Below are 26276 nucleotides of genomic sequence, written 5' to 3' on the forward strand. Positions count from 1 at the left end.
TGTGAATCAAGTGAGGCAGCATGACCTGCAATGGTGACCACTGCCAGGTGGGCAAACTATGACAGTATGAAAAAGGATGCTAAAATGCAGCCTTCCTCCCTGTAAAAACAGAATTTTGGCTCTCAGTTTTTCTCTTGGGCAACTAAAGACAGTGGAGATAGTGCCATAAAACCTCAAACAAGAAGTTTTAACTAATGCTATCCACATTACATGGAAAAATTGAAATAATATTCTCTAACGTTTGAAGGCTGAGGAACATTAAGAGTATTGAAAATAACCATAGGGGAAAATTGTCTGCTTGGAAATAGGTCACTGAGAGGGGCAACAGGGACACCTCTGCATTTCTGAGGAGAAAAATTTATCCAGCAGCTTCTCTCTTACGGGTGAAACAGAAAAAAAACACCAACCAATGTAGAGAGGCTTTTTAAAAAATATATAGTGCTCTTTTGTTATTAATATTACTAGGATATACTCCTAGCTAGACAATATGCCTCTAGGATCCCAGCTTGCCCGTGGGCTGTGTGCTGGGGATATGACCCTGCAGCACCAGCTCTCCAGCTAGGCCATCACCCTCACAAGCCATTGTTTGTCAGCACCATATCAACTTTAAACTGAGGTAAAATTTTCCAGAAAAATGTTCCTGAAAGTCATAATCCAAAAGAAATGTTAAAGAGAGGTGAGCTGTTGACGACAGCTGTGGTGGTCTCTCACAACTGTGGCTGGGGAAGAGGAAAGAGAGCTGAGGCAATGCCTCAGGAGGGCTGCACAAAATGGCAGAGCAGCATGAGGGCTTGGCTACCTGAGTGGAAAGGGTAGGGGGAAAGGCAGCCAGGAGCAAAGGTAAGTAATGGGAGCTGCTTGAGTTATTTTGGTGTGAAATTTAGCTGGCTCTTTCTTGAGGTTTTGTTCTTGTTGATGGGAAATGGTAGTCTGGGGAGAAGGGCTCGGGCTGTGAGGAGCCCAGGTGGTGTGGGTTGAAGGTAAAGACTAGCGTGTCTGTATTTTGGGGCAGTGAGCTAAGGCTGTCTGCTGTTCCAGAAGAGGAGATCCACACCAATGTAGGAAAAGTCCTGTTCCCCATAAATGTTATAAAGCTAAAGTTGAGGGGACCTGCCAGATGCATGCTAAGAAGTAACTTAGCCTTTACTGAAAAGGCGTATCCCCTTTTGAACAAAGCCTCAACCTGGTATGGTTAGGGATCTGTCTGACAAAAAAAGTACCTACTTTTTTTTTATTAATATTATTTTTTCTGTTCAGAAGTTGTTGAAGAATATGAAGTATGACTTTCACTGACTGTAAGTTACAATGAATTGAATCAAACTCACCTTCCTGCAAGTCCCTGAGGCCTGTGTGGACAGTACCCATGTACTCAAGTTTAAGCATCATGAGAGGGTTGCTTTTCTCTCACTTTCTACTTGTAGCACATGCAGGGAACACTGAGCAAGGCCCAGAGAGCCATTAATGCTGGTTTTTTTTGTTTTTTTTTTTTTTTTTTTTTTTACCCATTTAATTCCTTCTTCTTGGAGCATTGTAGCAGATGCACAGCAGGTGACTTCCGTCCACTCCCCTTGCCTAATTCTCAGCAAAATGTGTGATTTTCAACTTTAGTGTTTATCATCTGTATTTTGTCACTTAAATAAATACAACATTTTAGGAATATGCAGATATTATCCTTCTCCTAAGAAGAATGTGAGTTGTACAAGGAAAAGTGTTGAAGAAAACTGAAAAGTTGGGCTTAATTTCAAATTAGGGTTTACAGCCCTATAGGTCTAAGCTAATTTTTCAGTCAGTAACTTCCATGATTTCAGGTGAACAGGATGCAATTACTTCTCCACAAGAGAGATAATTTACTAGTGAACAAAAACTTATTTAATCGCTGTGTTAAAACTTATAAATAGAAGCTATAAAGAGTCAGGGTTATGTATATAAAACACCTAAGCTGGAACCTCTTCTAGGAGAAGGGAAATCTCTCCCTGCCCCACAATACAGCAAACAAAATAGCTGCTGCAAAATCTCCATATCCTTCTGACTTTTCTGTAGCACCACAACGGTTGGCATGACTTGCCAAGTTAAGTACATCTCCTTGGCGATATTTCAGTGGTGACTAAGGTGGCAGGATAGAGATGGGCTGAGGAAGATAATTTTTTGGACTTCCATTTAAATGGGAAAACATTTTGTGACTTGCACTTGTCTGTATACTCTGTGTTCTTTGTGTGAGATGGAAACTGCAACTTGTTTTAGTAACTATCTAAGGCACATGCTTGACCCTGTGTGAAGAGTAATATGAGGAAAACAAGGAAATTATTCAAAGAGCCACAGAACTAATGAAGCTGGATTTCTTAAGGGATCATGTTGATTTCTCTGGTACCCTAACAGACAGTGGTGATACAAATTAAATATTTCTCCTCAGAGTATTTGCTGTATTTCCCTTGTCAATGGCACTTCAATAAAAACGTAATAAAAATTCTCTCCTCTGGAGTCTACTTCAGAGAGTTTTTTTCTAGTTTCCTATATCAATGAGTTAGGTATAGTGTTCATGAATGTTTATTGGCTAACAGTAGACTCCTCTGCTGCAGACTAACTACAAAGATCATGTTCTGAAGTTGATGGCAGTATGCTCCAGGGAAGAGCGGAGTGGCAATACTTCTTAGAAGAAAGAAGGTAAGGTGATTAGATCTTGGTGTGTAAGGTCTGGGATCATAACAAAAGACTGCAGTCCTATACATAAGAACCTATGGGAGGCAGTGCTAAAATATTTATAAACAAGTATTAAATGTTTATAAACTGGCTTGTTGGAAGGGGTTGGAGATATGGGGCAAAATTACAGGAAGTTCACTTGTCTTCCAGATTCTTGTTTCACCTTAGTAACAGCCCTATGCTGCTCTTGAAATTTCATAAGATTGTTTGGAATTTAAAATCCTTTTTATTTTTTAAACATTAAAATACTTCAAAACCAACTTGCAGTTCTAAGAAAATGTTAAGCTTATGTGTTCAGATATAGGTCTTTATTAAATCTATGGTTAATGTCATCTACTCAAATGGAGTTAGATCAGGACTTTCATATTGTTTGGACCTTCCTAAATAGTAGCATTAAAACCTGCTGAACATGAGAGGACACTAGAATTATAATTGCTGTTTATAACATACATTTAATCATGTTTTATATTTGAATGAATTGCACTAAAATATTTCAAGTATATTCTGCTTGCTCTGACAGTAATAAAGTGGGTGAAGGCTAAAGGTGCTTTCTTGGGAACTGTTGTGGTTTTTTGTTGTTGTTTTTGTTTTCCCTCTCCTATTTTTTTAACCCTGCAGAAAAGTCTACTGCATGATAAGAAGGTTTTTTTGCTGTGTTGGATAGGCAACATCTTTCCTCTGTTTACATAGGGCCTGCAGCAATGATCTCCTGCAATAAAAACAGACAGTCATTGAAGTTGAAAAATGCTTTTGGATGAGGGCCAACAGTGTCACTTTTGCTTGCCTTAACTGCATTAACAAGCCAGTTAAAATCTGTTAAACTCTAGGAAGATGTTGTTGTATCAGATCAAGATTTCTGTGCAGATAAGAGAAAACAGTTGCTTATGAAACAAGTTTAAAAAAACATGGGGAGCAGGGCGTTTTCTGCCAAATAGATGTATCAGGTAAATTTGTATTAATTTTGAAAGGCCTGTAGGTTCATCCGGTACGTGGCATATTTTGGATGCTTCCTTGTTTTGCATACCAAAACGCTCTGTTTAACATATTAGGTGACAAAGCGTGTTCCCATGTGAGTGTACAACCTTTGCTCTTGAACTCCTAAAAATTGAACCACACTGGGAAACAGATGCTGTCCTTGGTAATGTGCTGGTACAATTGGAACTGAAAGACACAAAAGTGGTGGCCTTGTGTGGTCTAGCTTGCTTACTGTGGTAAGATGGGTGCTAAAGAAATGATGAATAGCAGGTACCGTTCTGAACTCTCACCAGCATTAATGGTGCTACTTTTTTACCCTCTAACAATGTTAAATAGCTTCGGCATGTTACCAAGGCAACCTTTCGTAGCATCCTTCTGCTTAAATTAGGGGGCTACAAGCATTGAAAGATTCTTTTGAATAGGGGATATAGTCCTAGATTCTTTTTTCTTTTTACTGTGAAATGGCAAACCATGCATTCAGCATAGGGATGGATATTAAAAATGGATTTGCAGTCGCTGTGTGTTAGCACAAAGCTGTTTCTGAGATCCAGCTACCTGGGATTTTTCAAATGAGAATATAGACAATAATATCAATAACCTACATCATTCAGGACTCAAAGAACGTGTTTTGGAAATGGAACTTTTGTCTATTTTTTCCCCTCAAATTGGGGGATATGTGGCCAAGAGAAGAAACCGAAAAAAAACATTGTTTTACTTTTAGGACAGTAACAGTCTAAAACTAGTGCTAATATAGACTGTGAACAGCTGCAGAGGATGGATCCAAATCGCTTGTGTACAGTTTGAGTTTGTTCAGTGAGCTGTGATAATTTGCACCATTAATGGGTTACTGTTGGTCCAGCTGTGCCCAGTTAATGCTAACCCTATGGTTTGTTTCTGAAGTCTTAGTGGGTCCATAGTAGGCATGTACAATGGCCACCACTGGATTATTTAACTGACTCTTATTAATATTTTGCACTCCTAGAATTCTTTTGAGAAGCTCCATGAAACAGCTTAGTGCATTATTTGTTGTACAAAGAAAGTGTTTAAGCTATACAGTGAATCAATGACAGAGTGGGAAATAGAGACTGGGGGAAATAATAAATGTTTGTTTGTCAAACAGGTAAACTTCTTGTTTCCCCCCTTAATGTTTCTGCCACGCAGGATTGCCTAGAATTTACTCACCTATTCTTCTGTTATAGTCATATGTGATCTGACCCTCATTTATAGATTTCCCAGTTTTCTTTTTCCTTTGATTTTCTTCAGCCCTGAATGAGCTATGTCTTGCTTTTAGTCTTCCCCTGTCCTTCAGAAAGCAATGCTGAAACGTGTTTAAAGACCCCTTTTTAGGGAAGTACCTAATTTTTGCAGGATAATGAAGTTTTTAGCATTTAGTTTTGATTTTGGAGTTGTCATTCTTGATAAGCTTCTAATGAAGCTGTCTCAACTTGTCAAAGGCAAATGAAGATTGAAACATTTGGTTCATTACATGGCAAATATCCCGTGAGCTTTTTTTTTTTTTTTTTTTTTTGTGCAGAACTAACTACCTGATGCATTAGGTTAATAAATAGTCTTGAGATAAAATATACAACAGACAGAACAGTCTAAAGGTAGAGAGCCTGTCACTTCTCTCATCTAGTCTAGACACAGATATATTTTTTTTTCAGAGCTGATCAGACTATCCATTTGTACCTCAGCCAAACAGAAAAGGGAAAGAACATTCAATGACGCTTTTATTGAACAGTATGTTCTCACTAGCTTGCAGAAAAACTGGGCTTCATTAGTGGGACAGTTACTGTTTTCTGAATATGGTGGAGGTTTTTTCCTCCTTTTCCACAATTTTGAAGAAAGAAGCATGAAACCTATACCTCTTTTTCTGTGCTGTCTCATTAACAAATAGCACCTCTTTCTTTATTACTGCTTTGTAGGAGGACTGGGCATATAATGAACTGGACTATGAGTCTTGCTTCCCTTCACTCCTCTAAACTAGTTTAAATGAATAATACACTGCTGTGATGCCAAAGGCAGCCTTACTCTAGCTAGTGCTGCTTCTTCACACCATACCATACTTCCTCGGCCATTGTGTGGGGGCCAATACTTTTCTCCTGACTTGTAATAAAAAGTCTGATTGTGTTTTCTCTGAATTATTTTATTTTGTTATGCTTATCTCTAGCTTGCATCTTCGTTTTCCCTGATATTTGAGAGACAGTTGGTACATGTTTTTATTGCCCAACATTTGATTTGGGTAAGCTACTGGGTGTCAGCCATGGCTATTTATTTTATATGTGTATACATACTATACTTGTAGTGTGGTGAAAGCTTGGCCAAAATCTAGTGACCCATGGTGCTCTAAGCTTTTACTTTTAGATACTACACTGTGTCAGTACCCAGGAAGGATGCATGGCTCAGCACAACCTCCTGATGTACTGCTGGAGGTACTTAGCAACTTCTCCTGATGAGAACAATTTTTGCAGCCCTAGACACTGTTATCCTCTGTTTTCAGAAGAGAGACATAACTGAACATTTATTTGCTCGGTCTCTCTAAGCCAATGTGCAGAAACTGTCAGTTTTTTCTCTCCTGGTGTCAGGTTCTTCTCTACTGTGTTCACAAATCTGACACCCACTGATGCATTTGTAAGCATCCTTTTCTGCCTGTCAAGTTATAACACTAGAAAGGTACCAAAGCACAATTTGAACTCCAGAAATATGCTTATAGCTTCATGATAAACACACAAGGTTTCAAACAGGTGTTTCAGAAAAATCCATATCTAGTCTTAGCCAGCTTAAATTTTGGACAGCAGCTTCCTCTGCTTCAGAACAAACTCATTTGTTACTTGTTTATGAAGCACTTCTCACTGTCCTCCAGTCTTTCTTTTATTACTCTTGAGTGTAGTTCTAAAAACAGCACTGAAAGTGTTTTTGTTTTTTTTTCCCTCCCCATTGTTTTTCCCCTTGTGGTCAGAAATGGCAGTTGGCTGTCACGAAGAAGAGGAGGGATTGAAACATATAAACTTTCAGTTGTAATCAGCCCATTTTGGCTACTTCCTAAGTGGTGAACTCTTCATTTTCCCAGTAGCTTGTTTGCTCTGGTCTGACTACTCCCCTGAATGTCTCTGATTCTGTGATAATGCCGCTAATCCCCTCTGTTGATGCTCTTAATACTGACTCACTTTGTATTCAGAAATGCTTATAAGCATTATGATATTCTTATTATCTACTAATTGGTAATGAAGCACTCTATTCTTGCTGCCCTAGGTTCTTGTTAGCAAAACAGCTTGCAGGATTTCACTTTTGGTTAATATTTTTTTGTTAGATGGATCCCAAGATCTCCCATGCTACTTTTCTGTCCTTAGTGTTGGTCATGGTTAAGCACTGAACATCACATTCATTAAGTCTATATGAAAACCCTCTGGCTGTGTGAATAGAAGTCAAATAAATAGTTCAGCGTGTAATAAACACATTTCACAAGCATATAGGAAAGCAGTTGCAGTGAAACTTTTGTCTGCCTCTCTTGAACAAAATGCTCAAGAATACCCATCTACCTTGAAGGAAATCTGTACATTGTGCCTCAAGCTGTGGTATGACCTTCAAAAAACAATGAATTTGTGTGTAGGTTAAGTATAGGGTTGTGAATGTATGAACTGAGGAAGACAATAATCTTAGCTTCAAAGAGGGAGATGTGTTTTAAATTGACTATTACAATTTTGGAGCAAGATCTTGGGTTTATGTGTTTTGTGAACACATTAGCTCAGTTCTTAAGTAGTGGTTATAAGAGGGAGAAATAATTAAAAAAAAAAAAAAAAAAGGAATAAAATTTTAGGAATTATTATGAGAAGAAGAGAGAACAAAAGAGTGTTTTCCCACCAGGTAAGATTGGTTCACCTTTCTATTGTAGCTAAAAATAAAATAGTACTTATTTGTTAGATTTAGATGTTTCAATTGGCCTGTTAATTGGAGCTTCTGACTTTTATTGCCTCTAAAGATTCCACAGCTCCTACCTTCCTTTCAAGGGATCTTGCAAAATAGCTGTGAAATTCATGGCCTCAGAACCATTTTAAAGCTTGACAAAGCATTTCAGATTGTTCTTTAAAGATGTCATAGGACAAAACCAAGTAAACATTGAGGAACCCTGGGGTGCTGCAAAAGCCAGTAAGACACCACAGGGCCATTTCATGATCAGACTAGACCTTGGTTTGCATTCATTTCCATTATTAAAATGTTATTTACTGCAAATGTATATTTGGAGTTCCTAGGGCTGGGCTCTCATGAAACACTTTTTCAACACTGTCAGATAGGGAATCGTTAACTTTCCTTGGAGCCAAAGACTTACTGTGCTCTTCATTATGCATACTGGAAGTAACAGGACTGAAATGTATTTTATTTTTGATTGAGAGGTGCACAGGATTTCCTAGCACATTGTCTTGCTGTCCTGCCTCAACAAAAGATTAACCAAAATTACAAAGGCGACTCCTGCAGTATCACACCATCTCAATTGTAATGTTGGCAAGCTTGTGCAGCTAGCAAGAAGTTAAATGGGGAAACTGGCATGTGTGCCTTTTTTGCACGCACAATCTAGCTGAGACAAATGGAGTGGCAGTGCCACTCTACTTCAGGTGTATGTGTCAGAGCTTCTCTTAATTGGGCAGGTAGCTAAAAACTGTAACAATCATTTTAACTTTTGAGGTGGTTTTGTTTCTTTCCTCAGCTAACTGACAGTAGGCATGTGTGTCTGCGTGTGCAGCTCTGCTCTGTCCCTGAGCAGCTGGTGATCCTCTGCTGGGTGCAGGTACCACGCATGAAACAAGCCTGTAGGGAAGGCTGAGAGCGCTGCTGCAGCAGCAGGCACAGGAAAGCCATGCTGTGCTTGAAAAATGCAGAACAAAGCAGTGGAGGAAATAAGCAAGAGAGTTCTTAAAACAACAGATTTCTAGTAATGTAGTTCATTGTTTGAGTTCTGTATCCTAATTTAGAAAAAAAAAACAAAAAACAAAACAAACAAAAAAAAAACTTTAAAGGAAGAAGTTGAACTACAGTACTAAAGTACTAAGCATGTGTTCTGTTAATGTACTCTGTATGCTTGGATAGAATTAAATTGACTTTGCTGTTGCCTTCTTTGCTGCAGCAGTAGAACTCGGAAAGTCAGGTGTATGCTGTCACAATGCCGGAACTGTCCAACCTGTGTGATCATCATCTTTTTAGAAGCTACCCTAGGTTTGCATCTAGCAGGCTCTCTCTCACCTGTTCTGTAAATGTTAGCCTTATCCAGATTCACAAGTTGATTTGGCACTCACTCTGTGGCATTCACGTTGTTTCTAAACTGTTTTATCTTGGAAATATTCTATCTTGAAGAGTCTGATAATGCCCAAAGAAAAGGCATTACAGTTTCTGGAGCTCATGGCAAAGCAATTTGTTTGCAGTGGCAATGCCAGCATCCATTTCACTGGCAACTCTTGTTCAACATGGATTTGAGGTCTGCAATTTGATTTTCTGAACAATTTTACTCCCCTATATAGCCTAGATGAACATAGTGAGGTCTGTACAAATAGCTGCTTGCAAAATTTACTGCTTATCTCTTTAAAAAAGAAAAAGAAGACCACACTCCAAAGCCATTCCCTTAGGGGTGGAAGGAGGATAAAAACTGGTGTGGTTTTTTGTCCTGTTTTCTTGAAATTAAAGGAATGAAGTAAGTGCTGAGTGATCATAGTTCCAGACTGATTTCATTTGTGTACTCATATGACACTTTGTTTTCCATATTAGTGTGGTCAAGATGCACACTGAAAATTACCTGATTCGCATCTGATTATTATCACCTCATGTTGAAAGATCTTGTTTTCATGTTTTGGTGGATCCAAGGTGATAAGGGCTTGGCCATTGAAACTGTGTGTGTTTCATAAAGCTGAATGTTTTGTATTTGCTAAATTAATTTTTGAAACATGGAGCAAGATTCACTTGTCAAACATCTGAGTGAAATAAGCAAAAGCTGGTTGCCTTATTGTTAAGGTTTAAGACCAAACAAAACTACTTGTCCCTAATAGACCAATTAAGTACATATGAAGGAAGCTAATTGAACAGAATTGCCATGCACATATGAATTTTCTATTAGGCTCTAATGTGAAGTGTTCTTAAGAAAATCTGCTTTAAATGATTGACACACGGTGTGTTTCGAGGATACTATGAAAGCACATCTGGGAATGGAGCGAGTCTGCAGGCTGCACAAGAAAGATTCCTTATAAAGAAGAGAAGTAAACAAAAAGTAATTGCAGTAGAGATGTCAAAGATGCTGTTTGGCCTGCAAAAAAATAAATGAGAAATTTCTCAACAGAAAGCGCTGGCAGGAGACAAATTGTGGAAGATGTGTGTATGTATGTGGAGGGATGTATTTGATTCATTTTTTTCCCTTTATCTTGGGTCTAACTGCCATGAGGAACAACAATCACTACCAGGTGTTCCAGAATTATGGCCATAGAAATACTTAAGGGGAGAGAGGAAGAAATGTTTTGTCATTAACTTGTCTGAACAGGCAAAGTCAAAGGTATTTTTTATGATCAGTCCTCTCAGTTGTATCTAGTCAGGAAACTGAAAGTTGAAAAAACTGTAGATCTGATTTTCATCTAACTCTACAGGTCAAATCTGGAAACGATGCAAGCAGATATATTTGAAGAAATGGGTATGGAAAAAACAAACAAACATATCTGTAACTTCAGTGCTTCACACGAAGATGAGACCAGTTTTTGACAGTTGGTAGCATTCTCTTCAAATATAGGAAAGAAATAGGTATAGGGCCATTTTTGTATAGGTAAGGAAAAGACAGAAGTGGAATTTACACCATCCAAAGCGTTTCATAGAATCATAGAAAAGTCTGGATTGGAAGGGACGTCTACAGATCATCTAGTTCCCTGTCCCTGCTATAGGCAGGGACACCTTCCACCAGCCCAGGCTGCTCAAAGCCCCATCCAGCCTGGCCCTGAACATCTCCAAGGTTGGGGCATCCACAGCTTCTCAGGGCAGCCAGTGCCAGTTCCTCGCCACCCTCAGAGTAAATGATTTCTTTCTAATATCTGATCTAAATCTACCCTTATTCAGTTTAAAGCCATTCCCCCTTACCCTGTTACCACACTCCCTAACACTCCCCTCCCAAATTTTCTGTAGGCCCCCCTTAGGTACTGGAGGGCTGCAATGAGGTGTCCCTGGAGCATTCTCGCCTCCAGATTTAGGGATTAGGGATGTGTTGCTAATGTTCCTGAATTATGAGATTATTCTATGCAAAGAACAGTGCTTCTTAGCACTTTATTTGCTATAGCTGAAGTAAACATAAGCATCAACAGATCTTGGTTGCCTTTTGTCATGGTAGCTGCTGGGCAGGCTTTGTTCATATCTTTGTTAAGCACACAAGACTCAGTGCAGATAAAAAGCAGAAAGTAGTCAACCTGCCCAGAAATGACACTCCTGGTCTTCAAGTTTTAATTCACATTGTATCTGTAGCAGTGCCAGCATTCAACAGCAATTCAGAAGGCAGAATAAGGCATGGTGTTCTTCAGTGTAGCCTGCCTCATGTAGGCTTGGTGGTTTGATGTAGAAGGCAATACACAGCAGCTGGTTATTGCATGATTTATTGCCTTAGAAAATGTGATAGAAAGATTGTTTGTCAGAACCTGCTTGAAATGAGATGAGCTGGACTAATAAAATGAATCTCAGTAAGGCTCAGAAACAAGCAAAACAAGCAGATGAGCAAAGTATTTGTAGGGCTTTGTATGTTTACTATGTGAACTCAGCATCTGAACACAGAAAACAGGATCAAAAACACCCTAAGGGAGAGCAGAAAATATCAGTGAAATTTTATGTGTGTTGTGTATTATAACTTCTGCGGTCTTTGCAATATTGTCTCACAGCGTAGGAATATCAGCTGAGTTCTAACCTTACAGGCAGTGTGAGTGCAAGACTGATTACGGATTGATACTTGTGTGTGTGTTACCAACAAAGCTGAGTGTATGTAATGAAGTCATAGAAACTAAATATAATCTATAGTTAAATCTATTTAGGATTCATTGTCATAAAAGACTGGAAAAATCTCTGTAACAGCTCAAAATCAACTAAAACCAGCATAGAGCAGACTAGAAAAACTGTAGCATAATGTTACAGAGGATATAGCTGAAGTGTATTTTTCTATTGAAAACCCTCGACTTCTGTTTGAGATGCTACCACAGCATCCAGATTGCACAGTTAGCATCCTCAAGTACATCTGCTTTTTCCTAAATAGGATGTTCATGAAGATATCTGTGTTGATCAGTGCTGTACATTCTTGTGACACCTTGGCTGCGTGCAAATATTACCTTACTCAGATTAGTTTCTCTGAGGTAGGCAACAGGTGGCTGTGTTATGTTTAGAGAGAGACCTTTTGGTTTCCAATGTAGGAAGTCCCTTTAGTGGAAAAAGAAATCAATAGAGGTACAGGATCCGGTTATGTTGTTGTATAACATCAGTATGCTGGCAAATCTGGTACCTTGAATTCCTCATCTTGTGAGTGATCTAACTCTACAGGGGTGGGGGGGGGGGGGGGGGGGAGGGGGTCCAGTAACACCAGTGAAGAACCCCCTGGATGCAGTTTGTTATGCCCAGAAGCAGGTTTGTGTTTTAACACTTCCGTAGCTTCATGCAGCTGTGGTACCAGTGTCTGTGCTCCAGCCACCCCTCAGCTGGAGTCATGTGAAAGCTTTGATTTCCGTGTCTTGCACCCTTTTCAATCAAATGTCTGTGTTTGCTGTAATAACCCTCATTTTGGTCATACAACTGTCCAGTTTCCAACTGTCCGGGCTGAGAGCAAATCAAAGCTCTGCCTCATCATTTCCACTGGCTGTCACATCACCTCGGTGGCATGCACGCTGCTCATCTGGGTTGTACGGTTGCTGTGCCACTGGCACAGACTGTGACTGTCCTATCAGCAGGTAATGGTAGGGCCCTGTTACCTCCCACCTGTGACCAGCCAGACAATCTATAGTTTCACTCATCACTGTACACACAACAATTATAACTCTTCTGACTGAAATAGTGTTTTTTCTTTTCATGACAGGTAAATTTTATGTTGCATCGCTGCTCTTGATGAGTTTTGTTACCTAAAAACGTCTATTAGTTATGGCTTATTCACTAAAATTCTTACACTGAGGAAAAAAGAAATCTATCCTTAGTATTTTCCTCAGTTAATTCTTGCAATTCTGCTTATTTCATACAGCTTGAGCAGGGATAAGCTGATGTTTGACTTTCAGAGAGGTCAAAGTGCCAACCAAGGTCAAAATCAACCACATACTAGATGCAAACCTTAGAGATCTTAAACGCAAACTGCAGCAAAACTGAGGTACTGCAGTTTCAGGGTTCTTCACGTGTTTTCCTTTTAGCTTGCTGAAGTGTGCTCAGATGCCTAGATCTTCTAATAGCCTGAATATCTTTCTGCCTGTCAATGTAAAATCATTGTACTTGTGGGACTTCTGTTATAGCAAAATAAATCAAAAGGCAGTCCAGCGGATATGTGTGTAGAGATCAATAGAGCAACTCAATAATGGCCTCACTTTGTACAGTGTCTATAAAGATATAACAACTTGTCAACATGAATTTGAACTCAAGCTGAAAGACACGAATGACACCTGTATGTGAATGAAACTTGAAAAGACTACTAGTTATCTTATAAACCTGACATATCAGTGTACAAATCAAAGATGCTTACCTTCTTCTTTGATCTTTCTGACTTCTTAGAAATGTTCTTTACCTTCGTATGGAGGTGATACAGAACCTTGAAAAAAGGAGCAATACATTGAATATGAAATTGAATTGTATATGTTAGTATTGAACCTCTTGAATGAGCACCAGGCGTTAAAAGAACTGCTCTAGCATGACGTCAGGGGTCAATCTGATGCACTGAGATTTTTAATTCTAAGCTCTCCCCAGTTTTCTTTTCAAAGCTTGTTTCTTGAAGGAAAAAATGGCAAGCTTTAAGAAGACTTAGTTCAGCATTATTTAAGAGCTCAGCTGACACTATGCTGAAATCAAGAGGAGACTTTCCATGGATTTTTGATTTTTAGATTGTGTTTAAAATTATCCACATTTACTCTCTGGGCTGATTACTTAGAAGGACTTAGAAGGACAGAGAACAGGCTGCCAACACTGTACCCCTGTGTGACTGCTTCGCCACTCCTGACTGCAGCAGTAACAGCTGGGGCAGTCAGAGTGGGTTCTCCTTTCACAGGGAGAGTCATAAGAAATGTTAGAGCCCTGTCAGGAAATTCTCAGTTAACAATATTTAGATTAACCTTTAGGAACCTGATTATAGCACAGCTGTAACCTGGCAATATTTATACTTTGGCCTTTACAGGTAAAAGGCTAAGTTTTCTAAAGCAGTTAATGAACAAAATAAAGCTTCTGTTAAATGCAGCTCCCCTTCCATTTGTTGCTGTGCTCATCAAGGGCAGCGAGGGGAAAAACAACAGGAGCCAAAGGGACAGGATTTGTGAAGTCTAGTGGGTTTTTCCTCTTGTGACAAGCAGGGCCTGAGATGTAAAGATTTTTAGCTTAAATCTAAGTGCCTTGTCCTGTCCTTAGCACTGACAATACTAAAATAAATCAGTGTTGAAAGTATCACAACTTTTGATTAAACAGACATGAGCTTAAATTCCAGGAAAATATATTTTTGTTCAGGGGAGTTGACATGCAACTGACTAGTGACAAGGAAGTTTACTCCCTAGCAGTCACCAGGCACTACACAATAGGAGATTAATTCAAAAGTCACAGAAACTTCATTCTGGAAGTCCATCATAACTGATAGATTTACTGTCTGCCTCAAACATGCTGAAGATCAGTAAAAGGAGAGAAAAAACTTGAACAATGGCAATTCCCAAGAAGAAATGAAGAAATTCCCTGCTGAAGAAAACTTAAATCCTAAGATATCTTTCTAGAAATCTTTGCAAGACATGAAGTCTGAGATTTGTGTCCAAAAAAAAAAAAAAAGGGCAGCAATGTCTCTGATACTAATTCTGTACACTCTCTGCACAGCTTCATCCTCCATGGTGTTTTTCTCTTGCATGGAGCAAAGATTTGTTATCAAGAAAGGACAAACTGAAATCTACAAAAATCCACAGGAATCTTTAGTAGATTTGGGCGTCAGGCTGGGATTGAACTTTCATGTATTCGCTTTGTCCCTGAATAGAAATGTTTTTCATTCCTCTTTATTAGATGGTGTAATTTCATTCTTGTTTCCCTCCCCCTGTCCCAGAGAAGTATCCTATTCGAGGAGGAACATAGGAAGCACTGTGAATGCCTTATTTCTTGGCTGGGTAGCTTGCATGTGTGAATCTAAGCCACCAAGAGGTTGGGATTGATCCTTTCCTCTATCTGAATATTACTCACATCCCTCTTACTCACCTTGGCATAGCAGCAGGTGATGAGCACCAGGGGCAGGAGGTATCCCACCAGCAGGATGGTAACCTTGTATGTCTGCTTGGCTGTTGATCCATCTGGCCAGTTCTCCCAGCAGAAGGAGCTGTTGGGTGCTTGCTGGTGACCACTCACAAGAGCCTGGTGCTGGGCCACGGGGATGGCAATGAGTAGAGACAGCAGCCAAATTATACCCACGCCGAGGGCAGCGTTGCGTTTGCTGCGGATGCCAGAGGAACGCTTGGCGTGGACCACGGCGATGTACCTGTCCACAGACATGGCCACCAGGGTAAAGATGCTGACCAGCATTGTCGCCATGGCCAAGTAGTGAACCCACTTGCAAAAGAAGGCACCGAAGATCCACTCTGGCAGGGAGTAGATGGTGGCCTGGAAGGGGACGCAGAAAAGCAAGAAGGAGAAGTCTGCAATGCTCAAGTTCAGGATGAAGATGTTGGTGGCACTGCGCGATGGGCGTCCCCCAGGCCGGAGGCGCCCCAGAACAACCAGTACCAGGGTGTTCCCCACCATTCCCAGGAGAAAAATGAAGCCGAAAAGCACCGGTACTATCACCACCTCAGGGCCACCTCTGGTTGATCCTGACCAGCATGGTGAGGCCCCTGTCTGGTTAGTCTCAAGGCTGCACTTGCTGGCGTTGGCTCCAAAGGAAAGTGCGAGGTTCTCTTCCTGCTCCTCCATGGAGCCAGGCTGGTTGGAAACCGGGGAGCAGTCGCTGCAGCCCTGACTGCTGTGGGGCAGCTCTGTGTTTGCTGATGGTGGCCAGAAGCTGGATGCTTGGGTTTCCCAATGCTCTGTGCCTTTGCTCTGGGGAGCAATTTTCTTTGGATGATTCTTCCAAGTCTTGTCTGTCTCTTCCAGGAACTGGCAAAAAGAGGTCTAGGAAATTGCTCTCATCCAAGGGGTTTGGTAGCTGCTGTTGGAGGAGCTCTTGTGGTACAGGAAAAGTCTGTGCCAGAAGGGCTGAGGATGAAGCAGAGGCAAAGAAGCTGCAGCCTGGTTTCCTCATGCCCCTCCTCTTCAGCTTCCCTCCCACACCAGTCCCCAGAGCTGCAGCTGCTGTACCTGCTCTCCAGCTCTGCTCGGAGCTGTGACAGTGAGAACAAGTGCTGTCTGTGACCGGAGCCCTTCGAAGAATAACCCTGGTCGGCTTTGTCTCCATATGTTACCTGTCCCCATACATTACTACTCGCGAGGAGGGGGAGAACAAAGTGAAAGCGAGTTTTAACCCAAAGGGATGGATTGAGCAGCAGATGCTGAATGATATCCTGTGCAATGTTATAAGGAGCATCATTGGAGCTGGCCACAGAAACAGGAGAAAATCTAAAATGTGTGTTGTTTTTTTTTTTTTTTTGTCTGTTTTTTTTTTTTTTTTTTTTTTAAATCAACAGAACAGTATTTTGTTGTTTTGTTTCAGTCTCTAATGTGCTCATGCTAGAGCACAAAACAATCTGGAGACTAGTGATTTCAGCACAAAAGCCTGGAGAAGCCTTAGTCTCAGCAGCTGGCTTCTGCCACTTCTTTCGTATCTGTCCAAATTCCTTAGTGCCTGAATGTTTGTGGTTCTTGTTGATCTAGCTGTAAGGAAGTTCTGGGTTCAGCCCAGAAGTGCCAAGAGCATCTGCACTGGAAAAGGAAAGGCTCAGTCATGGTAGCTGTGAGCAGCTGTAATATTCCCTACCAGGGAAGAGAGATGGCCTTTTTTTTTTTTTTTTTTTCCTTTTAAGAAATTTTATTAAGGATTAATGGCTAGTCATGTTCTTGATGCTTACTTCTAGAAACAGCATGCATGTTCTAGAAGGCACTAAGCAACTTGGTTTTGATGGTCTGTTTCCTTGTGTTTCTGAAGATATTCTGTGAACTGTACAGGCAGGCAGTAGGGAAGAAAAAAGTTTTTAGGCAAAGATGAACGGTACTCGCAGAGTGATTTGTGCCTGCAGGACAGCTTCGTGCATGGAAGAGTGCACACACACATGCGATATAGTTCTGAGGCTGGTTATGGGGTGAGATGGAAAGCAGACAGCGTGAAGGATGTCTGAGCTGCAAAGGAAAACGCATCTACCTTTGTTGTGTGCCAACGAGCAGATCACCTCCGGACATGGTCCCCTCTCTGCAGCCCGCTCTGGATGCCACCTGCGCCACTCGTGGTCTTCCGCAGCCCGGCTGCTTTGCGTCCTGTGGCACAGCATCTCAGACACCTCTAAACCTTCCAATTCCCCAAATCTGTCTGCCTGCTGGGATCTGTGCCCTCAGCTCGCAGACAGCTGCTTTCAGCACACAGGTTTCTGGGACCCTGCGAAGCCTGGCGTTATAATGAAGACTTGAGTGCCATCTGCTGGTGTTTCATCTCCTTAATTGCTTGCAGACAGCTCTGACGGTTCTCGTCCTTCCTCCCCCTCGAACATACAGTCCCATCATTCAGTAACTAGTTTTAGTATTTTCCCCTCGTCCTTGAGTACACATACATCCTTAAATCAGGAAACTTAAATATGTATTCTTTTCCTTTTGTTGATATGTTGCTAGTAATGTCCCTTCTGTAATTACTATTCATGTAACTTCATAAAACTTTTCAAAGAAAGCTATTGGAGGTTGGTTCAATAGTTATCTCTGTATTTTAGATCTGTGGTTTCTTGTTTGTTTGTTTTTAAGTGGACAGTCATGCCAGAAAGTATTATTTAAGAAGAACCCACAGCAATCACAGTAAATGAGTGTGCTTTTTTTTTTTTTTTTTTTTTTTTTTTTTTTTTTTTTTCTCCTTATATTGGATTTGAGCAGAATAATAAATGACTACAACAGGAGTGGTTTCTCCTGCAGGGGATTTGAGACAATGCATGCAGGAATTTGAGAACTGCGTGTCTGTCACCTGCAGAACAAACACAGCTTTGCAGATCTGAAAGCTTGCATGGTACACTACACAGAAAATAGGCAGAAGAAAGCACAGTTCTGCTGGTGAGTAGGGAGGGATTTTAGGGTTCTTTAGATCTGAATGCATTTTTTTTCAAAGATCTCTTGAATTCTTGCAGAATGGATGTTCCTAGCTTTTCTATCTTCAGAATACAATTAAAATTAAAAATCAAAATCAACCAACCAAACCACCCTAGCCTGCTAGAATTTGTGTATTTCAGTGAGAGTGTTGTGACCAGGGGATTGGGAAGGAGGGTGAATATTCTGGGTGGAACGTGTTACTGACATGCTGGATTAGACATCCAGTAAATTAGGTGCAAAAACTCAGCTTGCTTTCAGCTGGGAACTGAGATGCTGCAAATTTGACTTCAGAAGCTGGCTGCTATGGGAGTATTCCTGTCTGGTCTTACTTGGGAGGAAACGATTTTCAGTGGTAATTTACAGGCTTTGTCAAAACCTTATCCTGGAACTGTGTTTACTGTGACATTTGAAAGTTCCAGAAAAGGTAAAGGCTCTTTCTTCTGATTCCCTCTTTCTGCCATTTCCTACCTGCTTTAAATAGTCTGTTTCTGACAGTGAGAAATCCTCTGTCCTTGAGAACTCACAGCCCAAATGCTGTGGGTTGGACGCTGACCCTGCTGAGACAAAGGACTTGCCATAAGTCAAATCCTCTAGTCCAGGTGGGTGGAGGAAATCAAGTCACTTTATTGAGTGCAGAAGCACAAATAGCATGGGAGCCGTCACATCTGACTTGTTGGCAGTGTCCACATGGTGCGTGGTATAGTAAAATCTGAGGTGATTCGCCTGAAATCCAGAAGAAAGAATTCAGTGTGGATTGAGCCACGTGAACTACAACTTCTGCAGTTCTTTAGAAACAGTGTGTTGCTTCCTGAACAAAGACAACTAATGTTTAAACACAACTAAGTGGAAAATGGATATTCTCTGTAGGAGTAAGGAAAAAACAGAAATCTGGCAGACATCACCGAGATCAGGTGATGACTTGAGGCCGCACCTCGAGTACTGTGTTCAGTTTTGGGCCCCTCGCTACAAGAAGGACATGGAGGTGCTTGAGCGGGTGCAGAGAAGGGCGACGAAGCTGGTGAGGGGCCTGGAGAACAAGTCCTACGAGGAGCGGCTGAGGGAGCTGGGCTTGTTCAGCCTGGAGAAGAGGAGGCTCAGGGGCGACCTTATCGCTCTTTTTAGGTACCTCAAGGGAGGCTGTAGCGAGGTGGGGGTTGGCCTGTTCTCCCACGTGCCTGGTGACAGGACGAGGGGGAATGGGCTTAAGTTGAGCCAGGGGAGTTTTAGGTTAGATGTTAGGAAGAACTTCTTCACTGAAAGGGTTGTGAGGCATTGGAACAGGCTGCCCAGGGAAGTGGTGGAGTCACCATCCCTGGAAGTCTTCAAAAGACGTTTAGATGTAGAGCTTAGGGAAATGGTTTAGTGGGGACTGCTAGCGTTAGGTCAGAGGTTGGACTTGATGATCTTGAGGTCTCTTCCAACCTAGAAATTCTGTGATTCTGTGAAGATCAAGACAAATGGAAGCCAGTTGCTGTTGCCATTTGTCTGAGTTGATGCTGGGATAAATGAAAGTGTTGGCCTCATGTGCTGAGTCCCTGGTTAGCAGACATCAGAGGTGTTGTAGATGGAGGACAGCAGTGGATCTCTGTGGATAGATTGGCACAGCCACAGCAAGGAGAATAGAGGGAGAAGTCAGATCTGGAAACAAGGGTAGGGGGCGGGGGGTGGGAAGGAGAACAAAACATCAGATGCTAATATTTAAATGGTAACATTTTTAGCCTGTTTAGGTACAAACCAATTTGTCTATTTTCTGATTGCTAATGGGTGCTTCAGCTCCTAATTATACTGAATACCAGGCTTGTTGCAAAAATCACTTACTGTTTTGATAATCATGGCTCAGCTTTTTGATACCTCTGCATTAGCTCTCTACGGCTCTTGACTTTTGAGTGGAAGGAGGCCACTCAAGCCTCACAGTCAGCAGTCTTACTGTCACACTTCTCTCTCTCTCTGGAGAAAGTGGATTACATCTCAGACCCGGATCCATTTAAGGGAAAACAAGCAGGCATCTAGCCCCAAAAGTCCACTCTGTAGCCCTGAGTTCAGCATCTGTCTTTATGTACTGTGCTCTTCAGAAGGCTAACTGGGGCCAAAAAGCCCTTTAGGCTGATGCGCTACATAAACACAGCTCCAAGGAAACGAGCGATGGTAGGTCTGAAGTGTCTGCACTTGGAGATTGCAACAGCCCACTCTCCACTTGTGGTCCCAAACCTGGCTGTACCCTGGGGTGAGAAGGTGCAGTGCCCTTTATCTCCTGAAGTACAACCCCAGGAGGGGCAGGAGGTCCTGCTGCCTGCTCTGTATATGTTGGCTCAAGAAATGGGAGCCCAGATTCAATTCATTTCCGACCCTGCATAATCCCTTTCATAAAGGAACTGAAGCCTACATCCCTTAGATGAACAGTTACTTTTTTTACCAGACCATTGGCCAAGCTGTATGGGGTAGTTGGGCTCATGTGGGAGCTATGCTGAAGTTCTGCCGTGAGTACAAACATCACAGAACTAGAAGAGAAATTAACTGACTGTTCAAGCTAAGGCACTCAGTGGAGAGAAGAGGGCTTTCTGGAGTGTGACTTCTCTGCCTCATGAGTTCTATGGTTAAAAAGTCTATTTAACTAATTGAATCCTTTCACCTTTTCTGAGTGGTGCCCTGGTTTCAGTTAGGACAGAGTTAATTTTCCTCCTAGTAGCTGGTAGGGTGCTGTGTTTTGGCTTAGGATGAGAAGAGTGCTGATAACACCCCGATGTTTTAATTGTTGCAGAGCAGTGCTTACACCAAGCCAAGGATGTTTCAGCTTCTCACTCTGTCCTGCCAACGGGCAGGCTGGGGGTGCAGCAGGAGCTGGGAGGGGACAGACCCAGAACAGCTGACCCAAACTGGCCAAAGGGGTATTCCATACCATATGGGGTCATGCTGAACAATATATAGGGGAGGTTGGCTGGGGTGGGGGGGGGTCGGCTGCTCAGGGATAGGCTGGGCATCGGTCAGCGGGTGGCGAGCAATTGCATTGTGCATCACTTGTTTCATATGCATTATTATTAGTAGGACTATTATCATCATTATTGTTATTATTTTCCTGTCTTAATAAACTGTCTTTATCTCAACTCACAGGCTTCACCTTCCCATTTCTCTCCCCCATCCCAGAGAGGGAGGGGGGAGGGTAAGCGAACAGCTGTGTGGTGTTTAGCTGCCAGCTCGGTTAAACCACAACAAGTGGTAAGGTTGAAGTCTCACAGGTGGAAGATTGGAATTGAACCTGTGTGTCTCAACAATGAAAACAATGAAAATGATGAAAATTGTATTACAAGAGAAGATAGAAACATCTTTTATGAGGCCTTTGAAACTGTTAATGCCCTATGTACAAGTGCGTGAGCTAAACTGGAGCCTCAGAGGTAACAAAGAGCTTTTCTCTCTCACTTTATCTTAGAGGGCTGGACAGGAGTTTGGTAAATAGCTGCCTGGTTGGCACAAGCCTGAATGTATGCATGAAAGAGAACCCTCGCACACAGAAGGGATGCAGCCAGACAGCTGACTGAAAGGGTACTCTGCTGCACACAGACAAGTAGAGTCACAGGTACTGAATATAAATCACTTGGTCCCTTTTGAAGAGTTTTAACTTGATCTGAACATGTTATTAGGATGAAAAAATTATCTTCTGGTGATAACTCTTTTCCTTAGGACAGGAAGTATTTCTAAAAAACTCTGAGGAGGCGCCTTAGGAGATTCGCAGGACTGAATGTGTAATCTGCATTGCTGACTGCCCAACTTGCTTAGACACAGTCACTGAATACAGGTTGCTGATCAAAAACTTATGGAACAGGTTAAAACTAAAGCCTTCTAAATAATTACAGCGTGTACAAAATTCAGTCACCTAAACTGTAGACATACATGGCTGTGTTCAAACAGTTGTCTTTAAGACAGTGTCTTTAGAAAGCTTCAAAACAAATCAGAGCTTTGCCTTTCTCGTCCTTGAAGAGCTGTTTTATAATGACTTATAAAGTCAGTCTCCAAGATAGGAAATGATGATAGTAATAAACAGATCATACTCAACCTGATGCAGATAAAGGGAGCAGAAATATTTTGTCCAATCTTCCTCTGAGTAGTCTGCCATATAGTTATTAAAACAACTCACAATAATCTCTTTGCCAAGTTCTCTTATCTCTTGAGGTGTTTTTTCATGTTGTAGACTAAGGAGACAACTTTCTGTCTAAATGCTAGAGCCTACGGTTTGCTAAAGAGGGAAAATTAAATACACGTTGTGGTAAAAGTCTTAAGAGTCTCAATAACACTTGCACACTGCATATGCTGTGATTACATACATTATCTGCTATTTTTTTCTAAATCTCTGTTGTACATTGGACAGACACTTTGTTTTTTGAAAACAAAAAACCAACATAGAATATAATTTTCTTTTGTTCCCTGTCTTTTGTGACTTGAATGTTCAGTGTTCAAAACGTGTTTTGTTTTGTTTATTCAGTTGTGCTGTATAGTTTAATGCTGTGTCTTACTTCAAGTTCTTCAGTAACAGGAGAAAGGCAAAACTTACACCGATCTATAATAGAGGTTTTTGATTCAGTGGGCAGTATATGCTCATGTCAGGGAAGGTTGAGTGATAATAGTAATATGTCTAAGCTGATTCAGTCTTGTGTAATTAGATTTGTGTGAGCATGTTTTTGTTTAAGCTCCATGTTGTTCCATACAGACAATCATGTAATTCAAAGCTGCTGGGGAATAACATAATCAGCATCCTTTTCTCTCCATTGCAGGAGATCTAGCTAATATGATGATTAATTTCTCAAAAATCAGTTTTACCTTTACCTGTTTGAAATCTTCAAACTCCCACTGTGTATGACCCAGTAATCCAAGGTCTCATTTTTACATTTAATTTAGAGATTATCTACATTGACTATACCCCTGTGACATGAACTCTGAGTTAATTCTTCTGTGAAGAGTCTTTTCAGTATGAGATCTAACTCAGCCCTGTTGGCAGACGCGTCCAAGCTGAATGACTGATGAGTGAGATGCAGTTGAACTGTTTGGCTATCTTTGATTTATTGACTGAAACTTTTAGTTAGATTAGAAATGAAATTAGTGGTTCAGTGAACATTTTTCAACTTTAGCTGGTACGTAGTGAACAGTCAAAGCTTCATCAGCTCCTCTCTTAAGGCAATGGCAGCTTGAAAACTGCAACAAATCAGAATTCAGACAGTGACTTTTCTCCTTGTAGTGTTTGGCCTTCTGTGTAAGTTGAAGCATGTGATGCCATTGATTTTGCTCTAGGCGCTTTGGTAACCCCTTTGGAAGCAGTTATCTGGAGTAAGAACCAGTGAGTTCCCTCTCTCCTAAACTGGCTCTATCAGGGGCATGACAAGGTAGGTCTGGTTTAACACCCAGCAATGTAGGTGCTCCTTGGCAAATCCTTCCCGTGACTGTTTCATGTTTTCCTTTCTGGTCAGATGGACACATCAAAGCTTTTGCTGATCGCAAATACAAGTTACTTCTGCCTCTCTTAGAGTTTAAATTAAAATAAGACGACTGCATTTAAACAGTCAAAAGCTAAGCTGTCCATGCTTTGTTTGCAGCCTTCCTTCTGCAGTTTTGATGGGGCAGGTAGATTTGTTTAACTAAGCTTGTTATTTGTTTTCGACAGAGCAACTGAGTATTGAATTATGATTTTGGCTCTAATAGAACTCATGTTGGAATAAAGCTATGAAAAGAGATTATGGGGCCTACAGTGTTGGCAAATGTATGTTAAACTAGAACAGATGTCAAAACCATATTAAACTTCAAAACAGGATGCATCTCGATGCTTTTTGCTTATTCAGTAGAGAATAAGTAACGTGTCTTCACTTGTGTCATCAGATTCAAGACATGTTTCTTCCTGTGTGTTCCTGTGGTTTTGTACACAGCCCTTTTGTCAACTGAGTGTGGTCAAAGTGACGTGAATGATGTCTCACATTCTGGCCTCTCACAGAAGAAAAAGATGTCTTGATACAGGTCCTCATATGTGAACTGTCTGTAAATGCATGTGTGACTCAATGCAAAGTGTAGTCGAATCCCGGTGCAAGGCCTGAGGAGCTGTTCTGGTGTTGTGGAAACTAGAAGGAGAGCAACCTCAGGGAGAAGCGATGTTCCCCTTGTTAAATAGCAGACTTACCGGTGTTTTGATGGCAAAAGGTGAGAAGCTAAGATGACTTCACTGGAGTTTATGAGCTTGGTCCATCCTGATTTAAAAAGTAGATTCTTTTTATGAATACCTTCAAGTAGCTTCCCAAGTTCATAGCCTAGGCTAAGGCCAGTTCACAAACCTGCTTGTCGTGTGTGTCTACTAACTTGTTTTACCTAGTTGGCTGGTTAAGGTAACTTGCTTGGGTCATCTCCCAGTACTCCCATTTCTGTAACAAGATACGCAGTCAACTGGCCAGCTCTGGAGCACGACAAAATTCTGCAATAATTGTCCTGAATAAGTCCTGGTCTCCTGCTATGCCAATAGACCTTTTACCCAGTCACTCCAGACCACATCACAAAATGCAGCTTATTAAAAAGGAGAGATGTAAGTGTCCGTGCTGCGTTTTAATGTCATCTTAGCAAAAACGTTTCCATGGTGATTTTATCTCATTGCTGCAAGAAAGCTCTCTTTCCAATAGAACCAAGGCAGCTTTCTATCTACAGCCTTATTCATACTGCTGACAAACTCCTTAATTAAAGAAACTTACTCTTATGTATCACAATATGTTGTATGGGTGATAAAGTATTTCAGAAACAGTCGATCTTCAGTTGGCAAGTTTTCTGATCTAACAAAGACACCCTAAGGCAAGTTTTCTGATCTAACAAGACACCCAAGTTTCTTAAAAATATTTTGGATATATATATATATACACACACATTGTATATAGGATTTCTTTTTTTTTTTTTTTTGCACATAGCTACAAATGTTTAAGAGCGCATTTATGCTTCGTGTCAGATTCTAAAGCAGCTGACTTCAAATACTTGCAGCCAATTTTAGATTTTTTTTTAGATTTGATTTAATCATGATTTCTCTGAAAACCTTCGATAGAGACTGAATGAGGAAATTTATGTAGTTTCCAGGTTGTTTGACAAAATGGCACAACTAGTACTAATACTTGTAATATAGAAAAGTATCTACCACGTGTGAGTGCACCCAATACAGGTGGGTATTTTCAGTCATATATTTCAGTGTACACACAGTAGAAACCTACCATCAAACAGACATTTGCGGTATTTGTAGCTATGTTGTGGTACAGTGATATATAACAATCAGTATTAGGCCCTGCTTCTATTTAGCTTACTGTTCTTCTCCTTTGTCCTGCAACTTTTAGGCTTAGGCAAGTGTCACGGTAGATATGTTACTGCAGAATCCAAATGTCTCATTTTGGATTGGGGCCACTTCAGAAAGCATAGAGAAAAGAGATGGAAGTGAGACTTCTGTAATGTCTCTCAACTATTTGAGCTCTTTCTGGTAGATAAGCCCCCCAGGTTGTTTGAGGGCAGTTCTTGCTTGTCCCGTGCCCACGTGGGACCACAGATTGGGAGATAGTTTGAGGGACCTCCTGGGAGGAAGAGGAGGGCAGGAGGGCTGGTGTCTGAGCTGATGTGTTCTTGCTGTCTTCCAAAGAAGCAAGCTGGAGCTGACTTGAAGTGGTTTGGTGTGGGTGGGGTGGACAGCAGGAGTGGATGAGGATTCACTTAGTTAGAATTTTTCTCTAAATAATTAGTTTGTCTCTGTGTGTGTATATGTGTGTATAAATACAAAAGCTATTTTTTCATTGGGAATGCTAATTTCAGGGAACTAAAATTGGAAAGATTTTTAGAAAATCTTGACTGTCTGAATACATTGGGCTTAAATGGAAGAAAACCAAACCAAAACAAAACCAGCACCGCCTCTCCCAGGGGAAAAAAAAAAAAAAAAAAAAAAAAGGGAACCAAGTTTCTTGATTTACTGTCATGCTCACCAGCATCTTACAGAATAACTGGCTTGGCTTTCTCCATGGAATTGATTTTTGCACTGAGTTAATGAAACACACAAAGTGTTAAGTGTTAAACAGAGGAAAGAACACTAAAATTAAAATCAATAAATCAGTACCACCTAGACTCTTCCAATATCCTGGAGTATGCTGACAAGCTTGCAGTTAAAGCTTGCTGGGAGCTTTTGCTCAATGATTTTTTTTTGG

At 41.0% G+C, this 26276-nt stretch overlaps 2 protein-coding genes across 4 annotated transcripts in view; one reads left to right on the forward strand and one right to left on the reverse strand.

Annotated features, from left to right (window-relative positions):
- LOC311443254 (galanin receptor type 1-like) overlaps window positions 1-17383 on the reverse strand; it is a 21794-nt gene extending 4411 nt beyond the window's left edge. The window contains exons 1-3 of one of the 3 annotated variants that reach the window (XM_084533312.1): window positions 17165-17381; window positions 15076-16065; window positions 13385-13450 (exon numbers count right to left, since the gene is read on the reverse strand). In XM_084533312.1, the coding sequence (XP_084389438.1) occupies window positions 13385-13450; window positions 15076-15783 (774 nt within the window). In that variant the 5' untranslated portion in view covers window positions 15784-16065; window positions 17165-17381. Of the gene's footprint in view, window positions 1-10984; window positions 11286-13384; window positions 13451-15075 lie in introns of those variants that run through there. The other 2 variants (XM_084533313.1, XM_084533311.1) reach the window with 2 other exon arrangements.
- The window catches only part of LOC311443253 (dipeptidase 2-like), a 46131-nt gene continuing 20606 nt past the window's right edge, over window positions 752-26276 (forward strand). Inside the window, exons 1-2 of the mRNA XM_084533303.1 lie at window positions 752-840; window positions 2577-2661. The gene's annotated coding sequence lies outside the window, so the exon portion shown is untranslated. The remainder of the gene's footprint in view (window positions 841-2576; window positions 2662-26276) is intronic.

The sequence above is a fragment of the Aythya ferina genome (genome assembly GCF_964211825.1).
Source record: "Aythya ferina genome assembly, chromosome: 12".
In the NCBI taxonomy this organism is placed as follows: Eukaryota; Metazoa; Chordata; class Aves; order Anseriformes; family Anatidae; genus Aythya; species Aythya ferina.